The 24,771-nt window shown below is 38.2% G+C and overlaps 1 protein-coding gene and 1 long non-coding RNA gene across 26 annotated transcripts in view; one reads left to right on the top strand and one right to left on the bottom strand.

The window, feature by feature from the left end:
- The window catches only part of LOC103459269 (uncharacterized), a 175,310-nt gene that overhangs the window by 133,424 nt on the left and 17,115 nt on the right, over positions 1–24,771 (bottom strand). The window lies entirely within an intron of this gene.
- cacna1c (calcium channel, voltage-dependent, L type, alpha 1C subunit) overlaps positions 1–24,771 on the top strand; it is a 176,534-nt gene that overhangs the window by 135,805 nt on the left and 15,958 nt on the right. For 10 of the 22 annotated variants that reach the window (XM_017302765.1, XM_017302761.1, XM_017302766.1 and 7 more), the window contains 24 exons: positions 492–551; positions 944–1,050; positions 4,268–4,355; positions 4,483–4,590; positions 4,687–4,739; positions 4,837–4,983; positions 5,428–5,629; positions 5,869–6,027; positions 6,334–6,444; positions 8,133–8,216; positions 9,006–9,089; positions 13,919–14,008; positions 17,604–17,741; positions 18,952–19,017; positions 19,369–19,460; positions 19,986–20,148; positions 20,302–20,429; positions 20,515–20,611; positions 21,168–21,270; positions 21,536–21,637; positions 21,753–21,880; positions 21,977–22,117; positions 23,913–24,277; positions 24,487–24,510. In XM_017302765.1, the coding sequence (XP_017158254.1) occupies positions 492–551; positions 944–1,050; positions 4,268–4,355; positions 4,483–4,590; positions 4,687–4,739; positions 4,837–4,983; positions 5,428–5,629; positions 5,869–6,027; positions 6,334–6,444; positions 8,133–8,216; positions 9,006–9,089; positions 13,919–14,008; positions 17,604–17,741; positions 18,952–19,017; positions 19,369–19,460; positions 19,986–20,148; positions 20,302–20,429; positions 20,515–20,611; positions 21,168–21,270; positions 21,536–21,637; positions 21,753–21,880; positions 21,977–22,117; positions 23,913–24,277; positions 24,487–24,510 (2,840 nt within the window). The remainder of the gene's footprint in view (positions 1–491; positions 552–943; positions 1,051–4,267; positions 4,356–4,482; positions 4,591–4,686; positions 4,740–4,836; positions 4,984–5,427; positions 5,630–5,868; positions 6,028–6,333; positions 6,445–8,132; positions 8,217–9,005; positions 9,090–13,918; positions 14,009–17,603; positions 17,742–18,951; positions 19,018–19,368; positions 19,461–19,985; positions 20,149–20,301; positions 20,430–20,514; positions 20,612–21,167; positions 21,271–21,535; positions 21,638–21,752; positions 21,881–21,976; positions 22,118–23,912; positions 24,278–24,486; positions 24,511–24,771) is intronic. The other 12 variants (XM_008400692.2, XM_008400697.2, XM_008400696.2 and 9 more) reach the window with 7 other exon arrangements.

Raw genomic sequence — 24,771 nt, 5'->3', positions numbered from 1 at the left:
ACCATTTCAGTCAGGGAAACGTATTGATCTTCATAATCAGGAAATACCAACTATAAAATTGCTGCTCATCTAAATTTACAAAAACCAAGACATACATCCAGTATAGGCATCAAGAGCAGTTGGAGTCCATCCAACTGTCCAAATGTATTTGTGAGCAAAGTGTGAATGCCTTAAAATATGTAAATATGTTCTTAAAATATAATATCCTATCAAAAATTGAATGCAAGCAATCCATTGCGGGTGCAGTATTGCAAATATTGATGTTCCAATGATGAATGTGATTCAATATTTTATGCAGCTCTAGTAGAACACAAGATAGATAACATTTAGGTAAGAAAAATCCTCACTGTTAGAGAAAAAAGAGTAGCATTTTTATTACAGGAAAAGATTCAACGACTATGAAATATTTCTGTTTACTCCTCGAGATTTATTGGTTATATAGATGAGATGCACACACAAAAAGAAACCAATGCCTCCTTCTGTGCTTTCAGATCCTGGGCTATGCAGATCACGTCTTCACTGGACTCTTCACCATTGAGATCATTCTTAAGGTAGTGTTTACTGGTGATAACATACATTTTGGAACATGCCAAATACTTTTGACACATTTTTTCTCGTCACTCTTTCCAGATTAAACAAGTTTAAATATTTCAAGCAGAAATACTCTGCGTAAATGCAAAGGCACCAACAACTATCGTTATTTTATGTTAAAATCCTAAAACCTTAGAAATGACTTTATAACCCCACTCTGATAAATGTTGCCAACTTTGATTCTCGTCTGGAGCATGATGTTTTGCTTTTGAGATTCTGTGAAAGTAATTAGCTCTGTACTATTAGCAATCAAGTCTAGTTAGTTCAAGTTAGTTGAGTTAGTTCAAAATTAAACTTCTTCCACATAAAAAACAAAAAACCATGTTGGAAAACACTGTCTGTTTAATTGCAGATGACAGCCTATGGAGCCTTCCTCCATAAAGGTTCATTCTGTAGAAATTATTTCAACATTCTGGACTTAGTGGTGGTCAGCGTTTCTCTCATCTCTTCTGGAATACAGTAAGTGCATTGACAACTTTTGCTCGGCATGTTTTACAGTCTTAAAGGGTAATGTTTATGTAATCATAACTTTCTGCAAGAATACCTTCATCATCATTTAGGAAAGCCATGCAAATGTGTATCAAGGCTTAATAGTGTTTAATTTTCTAACATCGCACAAAAGATTGGAGATGACTGCATGAGTTGTAGAGCTAATTCACCTGTATTTAGCGGTTTGACAACAATTTGAGCTTGGAACTATGCCACGCTTCACATTTACCTTAACTTTGTCACACGATATTGCGTCAGACCGTCTATCCCTTTGTGATGTTTATTAAAAAGGATGTTTTCTGCTCCTTACTTTCTGCTTCTAGTTTAATAACTGCTTGAACTACTGTGATGTTTAATATGCTATGCTACACTCTCTGTCTCTAATGCTTAATAGACTAGACTTCTCGACGTAAGTCCACATTAGTCTGTATTAATAACCCCTTTAATAGACCTTCACCTCTACCGTGTAAAGTTGTCACTCTTTTGATTTGATATTTCTATGGTCTTGGAGAGTTTAGTAGGTCTCAATGAAAACCTGATAAAAAAAAAAAAGTAACCTAAAAAATTTCAAGCACATCCATTTGTGCTTGGATGTCTTATACATATAAACATGACTTGGTGCTAAATTTATGTCGTAATATGTATTTGCAGGAGGCTGCATAATTAGTTTTGGAATATAAGATCTTTTTTCAGTGGCTAAATTATCCTGGGTCTTGGATAAATTGAGCAGTCACCTATTTTATTAATGTAATGGGTCAAATTCATTTCTCCCGTTTCTGAATAAAGGGATACTCTCCTGGGCTATAGAAATTACACGTGAATGTTAAACTCAGTGGGTTTTATTTGCCTGTTAAAGGTACTGAATGAGTGTGTGGGATTTTTCATGAATGTATCACAGTTGAATTAATTGTGATGGTGCTGCATTTTATTGTGCCTGTGGCTCTTACAACATAGCACTTTCTTTTCTTTTTTTTTCTCCTTTGAGGCACTTTGATCAGAAGTTTAGGTGAATGCAAGTCGACGCGTGGTTATTTTGTCATGTTTAATAGAAAGAGAAGCAGGGCCGGCTTGGATTGGTGATTAACACACTGAACAGTACCCAAAAGTAATAAAACGCCTTGAACATTTTTTTTTAGACTTTGTCATGTTACAAACTCTAATGCATTTCTTTGGGATTTTATCCCATAAAACCAAAAGATTTTTTTTTTCTTTGAGATTCTAGAACTCAGCTGTTTTGTAGTCTATTTGTCTTAATCTCATATGACTTAAATATGACAAATTTTCAAGGTCTATCGAGTTGAAACATTTGGCTGGGGCTTTGTTGGGTCTGCATAATTTGTAAGACATAAAAAATGTTTTGTGTTGATGTGCTGAAAACCTAATAGATGGTAGCAAATAAAATTCTGACATTTGTGCAACGCATTTGTGAAACTGTGTGGCTACCAGTTCTATTTAGAAGATGTATAATTAGTAATTACAATAAAGAATGCTCCTCTTTTCAGATGTTTTTCTTTAACAGTATCAGTTTCTTTCCACTTCCTACTTTTATTTTTCTGGAAATTTATTTCACTTTAAAATACACATAAGTTGGTGGTTGCAACATGACAAAACTAAAAAAAACTTAATGTAAATAGTTTTGAAGCACTCTGTATATACATTGAACATTTTTATAAGCATCCTGGCCGATATTTATCTTAATATCTTATGGTCGTATTTGTATTTTTGCTTTTCTTTTAGATGGATAGAGTACTTCTTATCTTCAGGTGGTTGGTAAATAGTGTTCTTCATCCCTGTCAGCCCGCTCAACTCAGTCAATATCTTAAACTATTACAATATAAATGCTTTTTACTTTTTTTCCCCCAAAGAATGTGCTATAACTTGAGTATATCCTCACAGCTAGTTTGACTGTGATATGTGGCTGATAACATCCCACTCCACGGAAACTGCCTTTAACTGCTTTCAGACTTTTTCCTTCCTCTGTAAAGAGTTGCACAACAGGTGTTTTTATCCTATTTTCTCTTTTCAAAATTAATGTTTCTCTTCAAATCACTCCTTTAGCCTCCCCCAGAGTCACCCTGTTGAAAATTTATGTTGACATTTTGAATTCTTCTAACGATTCTAATGGAAAGATGGGTTCTTATCTAATCCTGATATCGGAATTTAATTATCTTTTGATATCAATATTTGCCGATCCAGAATGCAGTTAGTGCTGGTTTTGATAATGGTGTAAAAATAAGCTTGTCTGAATGAAACATAAAGGCATTGCCAGCCAAAGATGTTTACATGATTTATATTTTCAAGACACATCGTTACATAATAAGCACGAGAGTGATCTGTTCATGCCTATGTTCACATTCAGCTGCAAAATCTGTTGAGAACACGGAGGAAAGAGGCCAAAGGACTTTACCCGGAGTTGATGAGCTGTTTAACAAAATATGACCTTTAACTCTAATGCTGTTTTAGGTGCAAAATGTTTATAACATGATCTGAAAATGAATTGCAATAATTGGTGTTTACTGGAAAAAATCCGATTCCCTAGTTAAAAGCATTTCAGTTGTAATTTGGAAAACGAGTGAGATTTCCTAATAGCCGTAGTGTACCAACGACCAATCCCAACACAAATGGGCAAAATGCACAGAAACCTGGTTCAGTTGCTAAGAGAACCAGCCTTCTTGGTTTTACTAATCAGTTAGTGGATAAACTCAAAATGTCAACATATAAATTTGATCCCCTTGTAGTACCGTACAAGTCATTCTTTTTTGAGCACCTCCTTTAAAGGTTCACACTGTTTGACCGTCGGCTTGACCTGACACTCTTTTACAGCACAGAATTTCTCTGTTTGCTTGTAAAACGTCTTGTGTCTTTATGTTGGTCTCCTCATGTTGTACCCGTGTTTTTGTCAATGTTTTTTGTGTGTCTGTATTATATTAAAAAGTTGCTGCTAAATTCTCTTGTGAATCATTCTCGTCAGAGAGAATATAAAAAAAAATGTTAAAATGGCTATAGCTTTATTAATAATTGGGTCATAATGGGTGAAAAAAAATTCATTAATAGGATTATCCTTTCCTCGTTTGAGTTTTGTTTTTTGTTTGGGCTAAAATAAAAACGCAGATGAGTTGTGATGCGAGTTCCTCCAAAATGCAGGTACTTTCGAGTGGGTATTAGTTTACCACGTCATTTTTTTCAGGTCCAGTGCAATTAATGTTGTAAAGATCCTGAGAGTCCTGCGAGTGCTGAGACCGCTGAGAGCCATCAACAGAGCCAAAGGACTAAAGGTTCACACACACACACACACACACACACACACGCACACACACACACTGAAAGAAAATACTCTCCTGGTTCAAAGAGGCCGACATCTATAACTGTAATCTTTGCTGGTTTTTTTGTTTTTTTTTTTAGCATGTTGTGCAGTGCGTTTTTGTGGCCATCAGAACCATCGGCAACATCGTCATCGTCACTACATTGCTCCAGTTTATGTTTGCCTGTATTGGGGTGCAACTATTCAAGGTAAGGAAAAGAGAGCAGAACATCCGTCTTAGCTGAAGGAAAAAAAAGAAAAAAGAAAAAAAAACGTTTAACAAAAATTCAATGTCTTTCAAACAGGGCAAGTTCTTCTACTGTAGTGACAGCTCCAAACAGACTCAGGCAGAGTGCAGGTATGAAAACACCTCGTTTACCATGCATGGTATTTTTTTTCCTCTTAGACTATCTGCTGGACAAATCACGTCAATGTGTGTGCACTTGTGTTTTCAGAGGTTCCTACATCATGTATAAGGATGGGGATGTGGGGAAACCAGAAAAAGCCCTGAGAATCTGGGAAAACAGCGACTTCAACTTTGATGATGTCCTGCAGGGAATGATGGCTTTGTTTGCCGTGTCTACGTTTGAGGGCTGGCCCGGGTGTGTTTCTTTCTACTTACATTGACTTACAGGAGACTTCATACTTCTTGAACTTTTTCACATAAGAAATTTATATTTTGCCTTTTTTTTATACCAAATAAAAAATTTGACATCCATTTGTTTTCCACCCTTCTTAGTTGATACTTTCTTGTGCAGTTATGGTGGCGTTTATTTTAGGGATGCAATTTTGAAAGCTATTGGACAGTTTGTTTCAACTTTACATTTGTGATTTTTTATTTTTATTTTTGCATTAGTTCACCACATAAAATACATTTAATAGTCAAAAAAGGCAGGTTGTGGTTGTAAAGTAACAAAATGTAAAAAAGTTCAAAAGGTACGAATATTTCTGCAAGCCACTACGAAATTTAACTCATTCCTTCGTGGTCCCTTCTCTGACAATTAACTGAAATTTGTTCGTGCTCTGCATCTGCTCTGGTCTGTTAGGTTGCTGTACCGAGCCATAGACTCTCACGCTGAAGATGTCGGACCAATCTACAACTACCGCGTGGTCATTTCTATCTTCTTCATCATCTACATCATTATCATCGCCTTTTTCATGATGAACATCTTCGTCGGTTTCGTCATCGTCACATTTCAGGAGCAAGGAGAGCAGGAGTATAAGAACTGTGAGCTGGACAAGAACCAGGTAGTGCTTGGTTTGGTCTGAGGGCGCTTTATGGTGCGGTAGATCCGCGTCATGGACGGGGTGGGGGGATTAGGCATTCAGTGTGACAATAGGGGACTGTCCTGCTTGATAATGGGATTCTCCACAATATGAGTCAGGGTAAAAAAATAAAATAAAAAAAAGGGGGGTATGAAATAAGAGAACTACCATGCAGGCCAATATAAGAGGTAAAAGCTCACATTTGTGGGTGTGTGTCTCAGCGTCAGTGTGTGGAATACGCCCTGAAGGCTCGACCTCTGCGTCGCTACATCCCCAAGAACCCTTACCAGTACAAGGTGTGGTATGTGGTCAACTCTACCTACTTCGAGTACCTGATGTTCACTCTCATCCTCCTCAACACCATCTGTCTGGCCATGCAGGTTAGTCACACATGTACATCGACACTTGGCACTCTCCAGAGTTTTCAGCAAGCCATTTAAAGCAAAGAGAGAGAAAAAAAAGCCTTTTGAAAATGTTCAGCTTTTATTGCAGTTGTACAAATACACACTAACAAGAAATCAAGGGCTTTCATTCAGGTGGAAAGAAAATTATGGACACTAATTAGACTGACTGAGATTATGCTAGCTGCAGCAATAAAATACTTTTTTTTCTGGATGAGCCAAACAAAAATTGTGGAGAGTGCTGCATTTAGTGATACTGTTACATTCCCTTTTTCTCTTTTGCAGCACCACGGACAGACCAAAAATTTCAATGATGCAATGAACATCCTCAACATGCTCTTCACAGGACTGTTCACAGTAGAGATGATCCTAAAATTAATCGCCTTCAAGCCCAGGGTACGTTCAACAGTACTTCATTGTAGATTTGAGAATGTCTATATTATTTTGTGATATAAACAATGCAAGTGGATATAATTTAAGGGGCACCCGTTTTGCTATAACCATGGATAACAGAACAGAAAGTGCACAGCATATTTTAATCTCACCGCTCCCTTGTTACTTCACTGTGGTTGCTATGTAGCTGCATTCATTCATCGGTCCAGGCTAATAATCCCCTGGTGTATTAGCAACTCAAACAGTAACAGATGGGAATGCTTCGCTCAATTACAGCAGCGCTAATGGAAAAATCCCTACAAACAATCAGTAGCATAACTTCTACCTCCTGAATTAAGAGCTCAGGTTTCAAATCTATGCGGTACCATAACATTTGTAATTATAAAGGAATATTTCAGTACAGAAGATTACATTAAATCTCACAAAGTATTTACTGTATGTATAAGAAATATTTCTTTGTTGTTGCATGATTGAATTTTGCAAAGCTCTTGTAGGAATTTCTGCTAAAAACACGTCACTTTGTGTGGTTTGACAATCATTGAACTGTTAATGTGAAAAAAGGCTCAGGTCTACTTTCCAGGTAATCTTGGAATTGGCTCCAGCATGAAATCCCATCTGGACAACATCTACTGCATGCCATCTAATTTATTGTTTGTTTCTTTTTAAGCAGGTTTTACGGCCAAAAGGATGTCTAAATGTTTTAAATAACTTTTCCAATTTCTTTTTGTTTTTAATTTGGGAGTTATTTTATATGATCGTATGCTTCTGGTTTTAAGCAAGTTTGTCAAGATTTGTAGGGTTTGATGACGCCTTCCTTAGTTTTACAAGTCATGTGTGCGCCTATGTTAGCTTGTTAGATGTGATCGATCTACTCATTAGTACTGTAAATAAATTCTAATATGCCCGAAGTTTACTATGATTTCCTAAAAATGACTAAAGCCATCATACCAAAGATTAGTTAAGATGTTTTTTATTTATAGAGCTACTATGTATTACATCAGTTAATATGTTACAATGGCAGTTCGGTACAGATAGTGTCTTGTAAAAGTGTATATACATACATATTTTAATTATGTACCTTACATGCTATATATAAATAGCCAGAGGTTTGTATTTTATTAGGATTTTATGTGCCAGACCAACATGAATGGACACACCAGGCACCAGCTTACAGAGGTAGCCCTTAATATTGTTGTAGCAAAATTAACCCAAACCCCAAGATTTAGAAAATCTTATTGAGCACTGTTAAATCCATTGCCTGGAAATGGAAAGACTATGGCACTACTGCAAATCTACTAAGACCACCTAAACTGCAAGTATGTGGCAAGTGTTGAACATTTATGTTCAAATCAATCAATCATTTTGTTGGTGCATAAAATCCTAAAAAAAAAAAAAAAAGCATGGGATTTTGTAGTTGTGACAAAGGGTTTCTGTATTTTTGCAAAGCACCGAAAACAACAACAGTTGAACACACCATTTTGAACGGGTCCAAAGTTTTATGGTAACATCTTGCACTTTTATGTGTCAGCTCATCACGTTGAGCTGATTGGGGTTTTATTTTTTTAAGTTTCTACAGACCACTGTACAGCTTCATACCACCTTAATGGGGGCTGCGAAGTGGCAGCAGATGTTGTTTTCCTTCTAACATACCTTTCTCACCCTCCTCCTCTTGCTCACCTCATCCTGTGTAGGGGTACTTTAGTGATCCCTGGAATGTGTTTGATTTCCTCATCGTAATTGGCAGCATAATAGACGTCATTCTCAGTGAGATCAACGTAAGTACGATGCCCCCCTTTTCGCTCTCGTTGTCTTTTCTCTTCCTGTCCTCGTCTCGTGTTTCTTTTCTCCGCTCTCCTTCCCTTCTTCTGTGTCAGGCTGCCGTTTCTGTCTTCTTTGTCAGCCTGTTTCTCTTTCTTCCTACTTCCTCTTCCTCCTTCTCCTCTCCCTTCATACTTAAATCCAAGATGGCCACTGCCACTAAGGGGGACCCCCTTCGTCACCTTCTCCCAGCCTTATGGCTTTCCAATCAAGAAAGAAGAGCCTTCGCAGGCAGGGTTCAGCCTTATAGAGTTTATCCACTGCGCTCTCCTTCTTTGCTGTATTTGAAATGTTGTTGGGTTCTAGATTTATTTCATTTGATCGCACATACCCCTCACTAACTGAACTAACTCACTGACCAATCGCAAGCAGTCTCACGCAGCTTCTTAACTCCAGCAGAAGGCACTTTTTCATTGTTGTTGTGATTTTGTTCCTGACTGTGGTTCTTGACGACATCTCCTCTCATGGACAAGCATGACCAGCCGCTGCTGCTCCTCCTCTGCTGTCCATCTTTTTCAGACTGCCCCTTCTTTTGTTTTGTTCGCCGTTTAATTTTGTTGATTCTTTCCCTCTTTCCTCCTGCTCAGAACTCCAATGCTCCTGTATGTAATGTTTTTATCTTATTTTTTTTCTCCTCTCTCCTTTGATTTCTGTCGTTTCCATCTCTTTTTTTTATGTCTTACGTTCTGTCCTTTTCTTTGTTCTTCTGTTGTTTTCCCCCCTTTTTCTTTCCATCCCCTACACAGCATTATTTTGTTGATGCATGGAACACATTTGATGCCTTGATAGTTGTGGGTAGCATTGTTGACATAGCGATCACTGAGGTTAACGTAAGTAGTCCAACTCCCTCCCTCCCTTCCTTCCTTCCTTTTGCCTTGCCTGATCTGCCATTCCCTCACACACAAACAGACCGAGCGCTGATTCCTATCTCGCAAGCTTTTCAAATAACCAAGTGAACTTCAGAGACGGCCATTGAAATTCACAGATGTTGCAGAATCAAATCAAAACACGGTCACCATTATTCCCCCAATTTTTCTTTTTTTACGATAAAAACTGCATGTTTTGCAACACACTGTTCCCCCTCTTCTCACTGCCAATTTTTTTGATGCGATTCCCAAATATTTGAAACGGCTACAGATGGGTGCACATGCCTCGGTCTGCTGAGCGTTGGTAGCATCAAAGACTATTGCATTTGTCAGTAGAAACCTTTTGCATTTCCTCAGCACTTGGTTTGGTTACACATTATCCGATCTCTCATCACTGCCAGAGGGAAGTACGAAACATTACCCCTGGCATGATGGACACTGTATAGCATGGGAGATACAAAGGTGGCATATCCAGGCCCGTTTCTGTGTCGAATGTTTTCCGAACATGCAAAAAGCATGACTCTTTCAAGTATTAAAGAACAGCGGAAGATACTTTCAGTTTTGACCAGAGGATCAAAAACTCTCGATTCATGAATTACCAGCAACACTTGAAGTTTAAATGAGGGGGGCAAAAAAAATTACAAGTTGCTTTTATCATAATGTGCATACATGGGGTGGGGGGAGAATTTGATCCATAAATGGATTTACTCAGTACTCTGTGAAATTTATGCAAATGTATGCATGACTTCATTTAATATTGGCATGGAGGCTCTATGGTCAGCAGTGGGGCTGAATAAGAATGAATTCCCCCAAAGACAAAGTCAAAATGTTCAGTGTCCGTTGTGTTTACATATTAAGGTCAACGGTTGCTTTATGTGATGCTAAGGTACCGTTTGTGAAAGGAGAAGAGACGACTACATGTTTTCTCTGGATGAACTTTCAGCATATTTTCCATTAAAGTAAAAGAAAAAAAAAACTACTATTATCTGAATGGTTAAATAACGAATTGATCTTTAGATTATTTAAACTTAGAGTAAAAAGTTCTTGTGGTTATGCATGCAATTAAATGTAGCATGTAAACTTAAGCCACTTGTGTTAGGCTTACATCACAACAGTTTTCATTCATGACAAGACTTGACGTTTCACAAAATGCACTAAATCTCTTCAAGCTTCGCTCATGAAAATATTTTGAGCTACACCAACGTACAGTAAGTGAATATTTTAGCCGTTTAAGAAAACTAAACTCTATACACTCTGGTTACCCATTTTAAAGTAGCTGCTAAGACTGGGCCATCTTAATTAATCTTAAAGTGGTTGTGAATGAGTAATTGGTGCAACCTTAGCTTATTTAATACCCATAAAAGTTAGGTTTGCCACTGACAGGCAAATATTTTACAAAGGCAATAAAGAAAACAGGGCTGGATGTATATTGCTAGCTGAAAATGATCCCATATTATCAGATGTTAGTTTCATTGAGGACAAGAAGCAAGTACAGAATGTTTGTGGCACATCGGTCTGAAAAGCACGTTTTACCTCAGAAAACAGTGGCTCCTGCATACAAATTAAGGCTGGTTTATCCCAGGAGTGTATGAGCTTGGCACTTTTTCCTCGTGGCTTTAGAAAGGGAATCCATTTGCCCCATGAGAGGCTGACTATGCTGCCCTTAAAAGATACAGGATAAATTCCCCACTGTATCTGGATATTACATGTTTTATTCAGCTTTTTTTTTTGCAGAAAATAGTTAACAAAATCCATTTTTTGGCAGAATTTTCATTTTAAATGAATATAGATCTTATAAATAAATTGTTATAACAATTCATATTAGTTGAAAAGAACAATAAAAAAAGCCACCTGAATGTCGAGGTTTACTGGGCCAGTGATATACACCTTTGTCATCTATACAGTTCACTGATGTTGCACTGCACACTTTGGTTTGAATTGTGCACCTTAGTTGACTGATTGGGTCAGTTTGAGAGATTAATTGATTGATTTTGGTTAATTGAATTGTTTTTATTATTATTATTATTATTATTCTGACGTCTAATCTAAAGGCATGCACCAAGTCCTTTTCCTTTTCCTTTTCTTTAATTGAAGGCTTTTAATAATTTGGGCGTTGAGTATCCAAAGCTACACTTTGTTTTTCTCTCTCTCTCTCTTTTCTTTTTTTTTTTAAGAAACCCTCCGCACTTCAATCCTGATAGAAATGCCTGTTTTGAACCAGGACCCTGTTAAATAGGCATTTTAAATGTTAGCCTGCCACTTCATTTCATTAGTCACAGAAGTCCTTTTTTTCCCCCAACTGCATTGCACAAGAAAGGCTTTTTTTTATAAAGTATGAAATGAAGCGTCGTGACAGACTAGCTTTTAAAATGTTATCACTTTGTCTTTAGTAAATAATTAAAAGGCCAAAACATCCCATCTGGGTGCGCCCACTTTCCCGCTCTGTTGGGTGCCTGTTGATTTAAGATTAGCCGAATTTGTTTTTCTTGCAGCTATTGAAAGAAAAATATATATCCCTAATGCTGGGTCTTTAATTCTCCCCCAGCATCCTGCGGGTGCTTCTTAAACTTTGTCCGGATTCTTTACATTTTACTTTGGTTTGTGTAGAACTAGTACGAACAGATTGGTAGTGGTTTGCTCTGCGTGATGTCTTGCAGAGGATGCCAGTTATGGATTGCATCTATTTCTCTCTCTTTGGAATGCTTCCTCCTCTCCTACCTTTCTTGCCTTTCTTCTTTACTTTCTGAGCTTTTTCAGTTCACTTTACCTTCTGGTGTTGATGTTTATATCTCCTTCTCCTTATCTTTTTTCTCTCGTCGGTCTGTGGTGCTGCTTGCTCTCCTGAAATGCAAGCAGGGTAACATGGGCTTTCCCTCGTCCTTGCAGCTCAATCCGCTAATTGCATCATCATGAAATGTCGTCTAGCATACATTTCATGCAATGACTTAAACATTTCTCATAATTAGAGAACTTGACGTCCTTAAAGTATCAATTTGAAGAGGACTCCCATGTTACCCATGGAACTGACTGATTTTTTATTTTTTTTTGCTTGAAAATTTTATGTGCAATGTGAGAAAGCAGCTCAAGTTTGTTTAAATAAGCTCGTAAATCCAGAACTGCAGATAGAGTCGCTCACATCTGCACGGTTCGGCCTGAACAGATGACTGTTTATTGGATTGGTTTGGCTCTGTTTGTTCTGGACACACGTTCACCACATGTAGCAGTTCACTCCGGGACACCGTTTTCCTGTACTCTGTCATTTGGTTCCTACTTATTAAACTGAAAATTTTGTAGTACTATAACTCAGTATATTGCAGCTTATTACAAATATTTACTTCAAATCAATTGAGCACATAGTTTTTAAGCCTTTATTCAATCATACGGATTCTTTTACTCTACAGAATCCAATTAAAAGACTAGGTTTTTCTGATGCAACAAAAGGCATTCCTTTATAAAAAGGATTTACATATATACTTATATTTATATTGTGTAATTCAAGTGATAAGTAAACTAATTTATTGGATACAGTTACATAAACAGGCACACTATTAAACAAATACTTTGGTGAAGCACATTTTGATTCAAATTTAGAATTTGATTTCCATTTTGTCCTTTAGTTTGAGGGAAACTTATAGAGAGTAAATAAATTTTCTAGAATATGCTTATTGGCATACTTAAGTAAAAGCTATGGTTTGAAGAAAGGATGCAAAGAGTCAAGTGATCTCGTTGTACAGAAATCGATTATAGGAAAAAAGGCTAAACTCTTTCACTAAAGTTTATAGTGAATATTACAAGAACATGCTTTATTCATGATACCTGTGTGATCATATTATGTGTATGACCTTGTTAAAATCCCTTCCTTCTCCCCAAAATATATTTTGTATTCAGTATTTCCCGTTTTCTTTTTTTTTTTTTATCCATGATTTTATAACTCTTTTATTCCCCTGACTTTCTGGTTTTCACTTCCTTTTCTTTATTGTTTTCCTATTTAACTTCCTCCCCTTTCTTTAAACCCAGCCTTAAAAATAATTTTTAATTGCAGTTATATTGTGGGAAGGCATTTTAACATGGCCAGTTAAAACACGGAGTGTCACTCAACGTTTTGCTCGTACTGCTCCAGCCTTAAATGCTGTAATCCCAGGGCTGACCAGCAGGTGTCTCCCTACAGGCCATTATTGCCTAGTCTTGCATTAGACACAAATGGCCTTAAAATAAATTGCATCGAGATGCACATAAACCCAATTCTTATTAACCTTTCAAGCCACCATCAGCCAAAAATAATCACGCTCATAAAACTAGAGGCATTCGGTAAACACGCCGTCTCAGTTGAAGCGGCTTCAGCTGGATGCAGGAAAATACAATAACTTCAGGGAGGCCACATCATATATGCAGAGACATCTGTTTCCATGACATCAGCCTATAAAGATACAGACAGCTCTATCAATCAAGAAGTGTTGGGGACCTTAAAGCTTCGGACAGATGTGTTCCTCACAGGTTCTACATATTTCAGCCATCCGCTGCTTTGATAGGGAGGGATTTTATGTGGCCTTGGGAGGTGATGGGGGCCATCTGCCTGTGCCGTAAGATCACACATAAATCTCCCTTTAGGCCCAGATGAGATGACTCTTGTCACTAATATATGAAGGTTGATCAAAGTCTGAACTCCTGTGTTGTGGTTTAAGGGAGGTGTGGGCAGGGGGTTCACAAACACACACATGCACACACACACACACACATACAGGAAGGCATGCAGGCGCTACTCTGGTGCTGATCTTTGTTGCCTTTCCTTAAAGCCAGCTGACTCGTCCTCGTCCTCCTCCTCCTCCTCTTCGTCCTCCTCTTCCTCTTCTTCCTCCTCTCACCCCCATGTGGTAAGGCCAATGGTACGCCCCAACGGTAACCTCGTCCGCCTCCCTAAATCTCCTCCATCATCTTTCCATCCCTCTTTTCTTCTCTCTATCCCTCTTTCTGACCATCAAAAGCATTCCGGCGTGTCATCTTACTTCTGTCGCTCGAGCATGCTCAGAGTTACATCCCTGTTCATCTTGTTTATATTGTGAATATATATATATATAAATGTATATGTCTGTGTGTGTACGTGTGTGAATGTGCGGTAAGGGACACTGCGTATTGCAGGTCTGGTATAACTGGAGTTCTGTGACTTGTGTAGATTTACTGTTGTGTTTCTTATTGTGGTATCTTTCACATCGGTCCAAGTCATCATGATCACGCCATCACGCAACCTTTTTCTCTTCTCCACTGGCCTCCACATCTATCTGTTTATCTATCCATCCATCTAACTGCAGTGCCTTAAGAAGGATTAAGCTTATAAACAACAAACTTTAGTATATTTTATATGCAATTAATGTTTTAGACCAACACAAAGTAATTTATAAAGGGGAAGCAAAATTATGGGTTTCAATATTATTTACAAATAAAACAGATTCAGCCCCTTTTATCTGATACCATAACTTAATTATTCAGTGAAGTCCGTTTAACGTTAGTATAAAGTTCACAGCTTTAGGTGGACGGATTTGTTGACAGGACAATTATTTGCGCGCTCCAAGGCAACTGAAAGCCTTTGTTGTCTTCGTTTCAGCAGAGACAAGAAACCTGGTCAGAGTTGATGGAAGTATGATTGAAGCTAAATATAGGGCTGGGCTGGGGGAAAAACTTAGTAAGAGACATGAAGATTGATCTTCATCTTCCAGAACAACAACCTTAAACAAACACAATGAAATGGATTAGATAAATGGTCTCCAACTCCAGTTCCCAATATTCTATCTTGCAGCTTTCTTATACATGTCTGCTCCAACCCACCTGAAGTTAACAAATGGCCTCTGATGAATTTGATAATATGCTTTAGGAGGTAACAGAGTCATTTGATTCCAGCGTGTTGGAGCAGAGATGCATCGATCAGAAACGCTTAACTGAAGTTGAGAGAATATACATGATGTAATTTCAAGTTTTTTTTGTTTTTTTTATCTTCTTCAAAAGAAGAAGAAAATCTTCCACTTCAAAATAATGTGCAACTTTGTCTTGGTCTGTTACACAAATTAATGTTAGTGACAAAACGTTCTCTTTAGCCAGGCACTGCATCTGTCTATGTTTCAGTTTCAAATTTTTTGCTGTTTTGTTTGTATCTGATTAAATCAAGCTATTTTTCATCTTCAGCCTCTCCTTCTCGCTCTCCTCCTCTCCCTGTCACACTTTCTGTCACTGTACCTCTCCTGCCCACTTGCCCAACTCTTCTCTTGGTGCAGTGGCGCCCACTGTGGTCCAGTTGTGGTATTACTTGCAGTGCTGAACTGTGATTTCCACTCCTAAGAAGGACGCGTCGTTTTCCACTTATCTGTCAGTGGAGTCTGGGACAAAATCTATCCTTAAAAGAAGTTGACTTCTATTGTTAAAGATGGCAAAATTCATCCTAAAATAAAAACGTTTTTTGAGTTTTAGCGCACAAAATTACCCATAATTTAGCTAAGTGTTGTTTTTAAAAGGTATGTGTAATATTCTGTTGTCCCAAACTGCAATGAGATGTGTGGAGAATGACCAGTTCTTTGTAAGAGCACACAGTGTGTTCTCTGTGGGATTAACATGAGGACTTGATGGCTTCTTGGAAAAATACAAATGGCAAAATAGAATAAAGTTTTAGACAGGGTGTTTCATGGGTCACATTCAGACTGTTAAATATTTCCTTGTCATTTTTGCTGTTTTTACTCGGACTTCGCTTCCAACCCACTTATTAGACCCTTAGTCATATCGTCTATATAGTTTTTACTGCTTTTGTTGTACAGAAATACTGATAACTGGTATTGGACTTTTATATCTTCCCCTTTTTGTCACACGGAGCGAGAAGTGGTATAAATAAATAAATCTATATTAGAAAAGCACTCAGCCAAACGTCTAAATATTTAATCGCTTCTTAGTTCCTGTGGGCAGCGTCAGTGGCTTTAAGATGTTGGAAATAAGGGTTTTCTCCAAATTTGCATTGTCTTAAATTTTGTATAAACAATTTAAAAAGGCAACTTCTGTGGTGTTTAACTAAGTTTCAGAAAGATGTAATCAGATATGGGACATGAAAGTGTTTGCTTAGCTGCAATATTTTTCTATTCTCCAGTTATGACGTATGATAATTAGCCAACAAGCTTGGGCTTTCACATTGTATCCGATTCTACCTGGTGTCTACATAGTTTCATGGAAGTATGTACAGGTGCATCTTAATAAATTAGAATGTGATCGAGAAAATCAATTTCAGTAATTTAATTAAGGTAACTGGTGCTATTCTGGTTGTTCAAGAGGCAGTATAATGAAAAATGTAGAAGGAGGGAAAAGTGTAGAAAATTGTACACAAACTACAGGGATAACCAGAGCCGCATCACAGTGGAAAATCCATTCACTACTTTGGAGGAGAATCACAAAGCACGAAGTCTCTGGAGTTGATGCTTTAAAAGTCACTTCATACACGTCTAAGATGATTTAAATCTTTATCGTTCATTCAACTGAAAAGCTTTTTGAAAGTGCTGGTTTTATTTTCCATTTGGACTTGCTACCTGGCCATGTTGACGAAAGTACAAATACCGGGTTTAATAACGGTGGTATCACTGTGCTAGACCGGCCAGTAACAATACAGATGAGCTGAATGGAGCTATTAAAGAAACCTGGGCTTTCTTAGCACCTCAGCAGAGCCACGGGCTGATCTGCATGCTTGCAGCACTTGCACAAAATATTGAGTGTTCATATAGTGTATAGACACTTTTGGACCTTTTTTTTAAATTATTGGCCTTAGATAATAGTCAAGTTCTCTAAAAAACAATATTTTGAGCTGAACTGTAAACCATAATCACCAAAAGTAATACAAATAAATTCTCGAAATATGTCAGTGTGTAACAAATATGGGATTCACTTTCAATTACATCCCAATTTATTAAAATTGCACCTGTACCTGTCAGTTGAAGACTTTTGGTCAGTCTCAGTTGCTGTAAATATAAAGAAGCATAGCCATCCAGATCAAAAATACAGTTTTGCCAATTAAGAGTCAGAGAGCTTTGTCATTAGGAAGCTTCTGGATAATTTTATTTGTTGCCAAATAATTTTTCCATGAAGTCACGTAAATAAGCATGACTGCCCGATTCTCTCCCAGATCTCTTTTCTTGTTTGATTTTGATGGGATTTCCTTAGGACGCTGATTTCCATTTATTAACTCTGTGTGTTTGTGTGTGTGTTTATATGTGTGTTATGCATATTTACATCCACGTCTTCGTGTTTATGGTAATATGCATACAAATGACCTGTGTGGCTCATATGTCTTTGTGGATATACGCATGTCTGTCATTGCCCATTTATACCCGCTGTGTGAACTGTGTGTGTGTGAACTGTGTGTGTGTGTGTGCTTCCCTCCCGAATCAATTTGCATGTGTTCCCATGCGTCCTGTGTTTTTTTTTCCTCTGAAAAAAAACACCAAACCCCACCAAAAGGGACTTCAGAATTCTGAAGAGAACGCCAGGATCTCCATCACCTTCTTCCGGCTGTTCCGCGTGATGAGGCTGGTGAAGCTGCTATCTCGCGGGGAAGGGATTCGGACCCTGCTGTGGACCTTCATCAAATCTTTCCAAGTGAGGGGAGAACCGGACACTACATGCTAGAGAAAATGGGGCAGTGCACAAGTGCTAATCTAACTCACTTTGCACTTTCTTATAAAACTTCGGTCTTGTTTGAGGAGCTAAGATTACATGATTGAAACCCAACAACGTCTCCTTTCCTTACCTCATCCCTCCCTGCTCTTTTTGCAGAAAGTTATGGAGACGGGATGAGGGAGGTAATGGAGAGGAGGTTTGGATTCAAGCAGCGTAGTTAGGGAAACAGGATGAAATTATAAATACTTTTTTCTGCTTCTTTCCCCTCTCCGCCTTTTCTTTTTTCATCTTCTAGCTCCCTTCTCAATTCTTTTAACTCTTACACATCCTACTATCACTAACTCTAAAAGCTCGTCATTTCCCTGTAGGCAAGATAAGCACTAGATAACCTAAGTTCAACAAAGCACCAAAAAAAAAAATCTAAATCATTTGATTGACTTGTAGATAAAAGACAAAAGGGAATTTGTTCTCTCTCTTGTGCTTGGTAAGTTGGGCCACTTCTTGTTACAGTACAACCAGGTAAACTCAAAAAAAATTCAACTATGTTTGTGTTTGAAGTAAAGAATTTTTAAAGAACATATTTCCAGCAAAGATGCTCTTTGTTTCCAGATAAGTGATTACATGTTCTTTTGTCGCGCTGTAAGTTATGTTTACAATCCAAGCAGTTGCAGTCCAGAGTTTCACAGGGAACTTCATCATCAGTATTTGGTTGTGCATTTCTACTGTATGGAGGCATCCCAAAATGCGTTGAAATCACTCATCATCAACTTATCCGTTTTATTGTTTTAAAAATTGTGACATTTTCTGGCTCTATATAAGATATTTAGTCTTAAGTAGTTTTTAAAAACAATGATTTGGCCTGACTAACCAATGTACAGGAGCTATTTTAGCCAACAGCTCAGCAGCTGATCTCTGGTAAAGCTGGTCTGATGCCTGAAATTTAGAGATCAGTTCCTGTCTTAAGGTTTCTAACTGTGTCGTCAGATGGTTTCTGCTGGCTTGTTTTTGGTGCTGTGCCACTTCAGATGCATTCACTTTTACCTCCTAAAGAGCCAACTAGTTACTTTTGAGCTCTTATACCAATAAGTTCATAACTACGTAAGAAAAGGGAACTAAAAGTGAATGGTCTGCTGTTTTGGTGCGTATTACTTTTAAATGCTCGGCACTGATGTTTCTCTCCTCTTTCCAGGCTCTGCCTTATGTAGCTCTGCTAATAGTGATGCTCTTCTTCATATACGCCGTCATTGGCATGCAGGTAAGCTGTTCCCCTTGCTAGCCCAAACCCCGTCGTCAGCTTTCTCCTTTCCTCTCCTGTAGCAGAACTTCATGTTTCGTCTGTCCACCTGGAGTCAGTCAAATAGTCATTCTTCACTTCTTTTGACCGCTGTTTTCTTCTCTCTCTTTTTTTGTTGCCCTTATTCTGTATTTTCTTTGCTTGTGTAAGCTGCTGTGTTGTCTCTTTCCCTCTTGATGTGGAGTTGCAGTTTGATTTGATTTGCTGGAGACAGCCGGCCTCTAATTCTGACCGCCCTCTTCACAATGCTGACATCATTTGCTGAATGCTATGACTGTCCCTCTTTTCCCCCCCTTCGCTCCTACTGTGCAGATGTTTGGTAAGATAGCACTGCGGGACCACACGCAAATCAACAGGAACAACAATTTCCAGACGTTCCCTCAGGCAGTGCTGCTGCTCTTCAGGTTAGCGCGATTAGAGCGGATGTTGTTGTTTCTGATTTTCAGACGTTTCTTAGTTCATAAGTTTGACCCCGTTGTTCTTCAGTGTTCTATCCAAAGCCTTCACAGAACAGCTGTATTAATGCTGATATTACACGCTCTATATTTTTTTGGTTTAGAATATGGTGTTGATTAAAAAAAATCACTACTGATGTTTAATTGTAAGCTAATTTGTATGTTTCATCTTCCTTCTGCACTACTTTATTGTGAAATTCAAATGCAATAAAGTTTATCGTATTAATGAGAAAATGTTTTTAAAAAAAGTCTAAGCGGTATGAATACTTTTGCAAGGCACTGTATGTAAAGATGTGAATTGGCTATTGTAATTGCTCACACTTGTGCTTTTTCTTGTGTCTCCCTCTATGTATGTGTATGTATGTTTTTTGCATACATCTTTACATGCAATTTTGCTTTTCTTTTTTGTGTATTTAAATATTTTTGCATGGATCTCTGCATGCTGCATGTTTGTATTTTTGTTGTGCTTGTCAGATGTGCAACTGGTGAGGCGTGGCAAGAGATCATGCTGGCGTGTTCGCCCAATCACCCATGCGAGAAAGGGTCAACCAATGAAAACAGCACAACCCATGATGATTGTGGCAGCCAGTTTGCCATCATTTACTTTGTCAGCTTCTACATGCTGTGTGCCTTTCTGGTAAGTGCAGAAGACAAAATGGTACTTTTCTGAGCAAGGGAACTTAATTTATAAGTTATTCTACTTTTTCAGATCATAATATTGAAGCTTAAAATTTTAAATGTCATTTATTGGTAACTAGAAGGAATGAGAGATTTTGTCCTCCTTTTCCAGATCATCAACCTTTTTGTGGCTGTAATAATGGACAACTTTGACTATTTGACACGTGACTGGTCAATTTTGGGGCCTCATCATCTTGATGAGTTTAAGAGAATCTGGGCTGAATACGACCCAGAGGCCAAGTAAGTTTTAAGTGAGCAGGAATAAAATCAGCATGAGAAAATAGATATGGTCAAATTTACAATACGACTTCTTCACTGCTTCCAGGGGGAGGATAAAACACCTTGACGTGGTCACCTTGCTCCGGAGAATTCAGCCTCCCCTCGGTTTTGGAAAGCTCTGTCCACACCGGGTGGCGTGCAAGGTAAAATAATTTATTCTAATTTCTTTACATCATCTGTTATGTATATTGTGCACAACATAGAAAGTTTAAAAGCAGGCAGCTCATTAATATATTAAATCATGAGTATGTGTCAACATAAAGCAGTCATAGCTACCAAATGTTTTGTTTTGCACAAACTCTACTGCTTTAGTGTTAAATTTTCTGTCAGTCTTTCTATGGCATACTGAAGTTAAATAAATACTTTATACGTTTCAAAGGCTTTCATTGATGCATGAATGCTCTCACGATGCTTCAGTGTCACAATGACAGAAATTGTATCCAGGCCTTTTACCCACAAACAATTTGCACAGATCTTCAATAGAGAAAGTAACTGTACCCTGGTTCCTGCAGCCCATTTGCTATTACCCCTTGAATATTAGTCAGTTCTTCATAAACCTAAATAAATTGCTCATAACAAACAACTGAAGCAGTAGAATTGGTGTAAGATAACAATAAAAATATTTCCATCTGCTCCACAACTGTTTGTCACGACTATACGTCCTCACTGTTACACTCATGACTGTTTGGTCTCTTGTAGCGCCTGGTGTCGATGAACATGCCTCTGAACAGCGATGGAACGGTTATGTTCAATGCCACACTGTTTGCTTTGGTCAGAACTGCACTCAGGATCAAGACAGAAGGTAACAGACACAAAGAAGGGCAAACAGGTTCCACAAAACTAGTCAAATCAAGCTAGCAAACATGTAAACAATAGTCTTCCAAGACAATGGAAGACAATTAAGTCACTTTGGTGGTTAAAAGGAAAAATATTTTGGGGTGCTGTAATACAAGTATGCCTGTTTGAACTGGGTTATTTCTGGTATTTTCACATTTTCAGGCCTCAGTTGTAAGTGTGGCAGCTTCTCTTCAGACATCTTGATTGTGTGCTGTGTATTGTATGTCCAGGTAATCTGGAGCAGGCTAACGAGGAGCTAAGAGCAATTGTGAAAAAGATCTGGAAGAGAACTAGCATGAAGCTGTTGGATCAAGTAGTGCCCCCTGCTGGTGGTACGTACCCTCTTTAATGTCTATGTGATTTTGTCTATGTGATTTCTCTGAAAGTAAAGTGCTGCATTATTTAAAACTATTTTTAAATGTAAAACTTTTTTTAATTGGTTTGCAGATGATGAAGTAACAGTTGGAAAGTTCTACGCCACCTTCCTCATCCAAGAATATTTCCGCAAGTTTAAGAAGAGAAAAGAACAAGGCCTGGTGGCCAAGGTGCCTCCCAAAACTGCCCTCTCTCTGCAGGTACTCACTAGAGTTTTGTGTTTTGCTTTGATGATCTGTATATTAAAAAAAAGTGAAGTAGAGAGTAGCAATTGATGGTGCTTGATTTATGTGAAGGCGGGCCTGCGGACGCTTCATGACATCGGTCCAGAGATCAGAAGGGCCATCTCTGGAGACTTGAACGTGGAGGAGGAGATAGATAAAGGCATGAAGGAATCCGTGTCAGCTGCATCTGAGGACGATATCTTCAGGGTAAAGGTTGGATACACACACCCCCACTCACTCTCCAAAGAGAGAGAGAGCGAGAAAGAGGCAATTGGCACCAGCTTGACGGTCCATCCATACCAAGATACATGCCTGCATGTGCTCAATGCCTCATAGAGACATAAGTAAGCAGCATGCCCCACCATATAGCTTCGCTGCATTGTATAATTTGGCAGTAAGTAAGTGATGATGGAAAAAGAAGAGTGGACCAAACCAAAGCTTAATGTCAGTGTTTTTCCAACAACGTTAAGACAGATAGTTTTTAATTAGTTTACCCAAACAATTACAAGCAGAATTTAGTCATTTTCACCAAGAAAAACAGGCAAAAGTCCAAATCTAGCTATTTGCTGAACTGAACCAGAAACAAATGCATGAGTCTTTCCAACAGCAGATAGTTCATCTAAAGACATGGTTTTTCCCAACACCTAATCTTCTATCATGCAGTCACGTAGGACTGGTAACCACTCCTCCTTTACGTCTATAGTCACTACCAAATATGGTGACTGGTATTTGAAATTCTAGAATATTAATTATTGTCAGAGTATCTTTGTTTACCACTGAAAAAATCTTTGTGTATATATACATTTCTTTTTTTTGTTTTTGACTCTTCACTGAAATATTGAGTTGCAAGTCTTCAATTTTCAACATCATTTTAGGTTTTTGTATGCTCTACTTAGGTTGTAACTATATTTTTACATTGAAAAAGTGTACCTCTTATTAATGAAGAAACAAAACTCAATAGGTGATTTTCTTTTGTTTTCAAAATGAAACGACTACTCTGTCAGACTTTTTATGACATAGCGCTTGTGCCTTTCCTTTTAGCTTTGGCTTTATTGCTGCTTTGCTTGATTAATGACTGATGGTCTTTGCTTTGCATTTCCATGTGGTAAAGGATGACTACTTCGAACAGCAGAGGTGTGGGTTCAAGTCATGTGACTTTGAATCAAGTCAGACTCAAATTTAACAAACTTTAGACTTGACTTGATGAAATAAAACAGAAAGTTTGTTAGAAGATAAAAGTGATGGCTTTTAAATTCTCATAATCCCACAACTAACTTGGCAGAGATACTACAAATAATTTAATTTGCTTGCACATACTTCAAGGAGGTCAAAGAATTTTTTATTTTAATTAGGAACATGTAGGTTGAAACCTAGAGAGGAAGTTTTTAAATAATTTAAAAATCTCAAAATTATTGTTATTTTGAATAAATTATTAAAATTACTCAAGACTTGAATCAAGTTTTGGGTGGAGAAACTTGAGACTTACTTGTTACTTTCAACACAATGACTGGGTCCCACCTCTGATAATTACTGTGCATTCCAAAAGTACCACAATCACCTAATCTTTTTCACATTTTAGTCAAAAAGCTAAGTTCAATGTATTTTATTGGATCTTTTAGTGATAGTCCAACACAAAGTGGTGGAAGGTTGTAAAATGTAAGGAAAATAAAACGTTTTTAAAACTCGTTACAAATACATGCAAAGTATTTGTATTGTTCTTTTCAGAGGTTCAGAGTAAATTAGACTGAATACAAATGCATGTTAGACTTTCAGATTTTTTTTCTGTCAAAAATCATTTGTAATAGAAGAGCTAAGGTAAAGAAATACATAACTTCAATTATGCATGGTTCTGAAAAATTATCATCAATATACATGACAAAATGTGAAAAAGGCAAGAGGTGTGACTACTTTTGAAAGGCATTGCATTACTACAACATAGAGTTTTTCACCCGTTCTTAGGAGGTTTTTCTACGCCCGTAACTAAGTCCTCTGTCTTTTTACACAACAGCGAACGGGTGGCTTGTTCGGCAACCACGTCAACTACTACAACCAGACCGACGGCCGTGGGTCCTTCCCACAGTCCTTCACCACTCAACGTCCCTTGCACATAAGTCAGAAAGGCTCTCCGTGCGAAGGGGAAAGCCCGTCACACGAGAAGCTGATGGACTCAACCACGTTCACCCCTTCATCGTACTCCTCATCAGGTTCAAACGCCAACATCAACAACGCCAACAACACTGGAATGACCGGAGTGACGACCCAGGGCGTCAGTCGATTCCCAAGCCCGTCCATAAGCACGGTGGATGGGCACACAGGCCAGCCCCTCACACCCATCCTACTACCTAGATCAGCGTGGTGTTTCCCTCCAAAAAGGTGAGTCTTGAAATCCTCATTATAAACCTAACTGCATTTTCACGCAACTGTTGCCCTCAGAGCTTTAATTTCTTTCATACTCTTGCCTCAATATAGAGTTAACATAATTATAAAAATTTACAATTGCCTCCAGACGTAAATGAGTCCACTATTTTCTTCTCTTCATCACCTGCTTTCTCTCCTTCTCTCTTGTTTCTGTTGGCAAGCAGGATGTTTTATGACACCCTCATGCGGTATGTTGCCAGGGGTCAGAGAGGGAATGTGTGTGGGTACTTTAAGCTTCCTGGGTGCGCACAGAAAAAAAAAAAAGAAAATCTTATGATGCTTTACAAAGAAGCATAGCTGTCAAAGTGCAACAATGGCACTTGCTGCTATGCATATAATGCGGTAGTTGCTACAGCAAAAGCCAGGCTTCGCAGTGCAGCTTTAAAGTCAGCTACCAAAGCCAGAGATGGACTGTTTGGTGCAACAGGCCCAAACCTCTCCTGTCAAGG

Source organism: Poecilia reticulata, linkage group LG23 (genome assembly GCF_000633615.1).
Source record: "Poecilia reticulata strain Guanapo linkage group LG23, Guppy_female_1.0+MT, whole genome shotgun sequence".
NCBI lineage: Eukaryota > Metazoa > Chordata > Actinopteri > Cyprinodontiformes > Poeciliidae > Poecilia > Poecilia reticulata.
The sequence above is the reverse complement of the archived record's forward strand: the minus strand, read 5'-3'. Positions and strand labels throughout refer to the sequence as shown.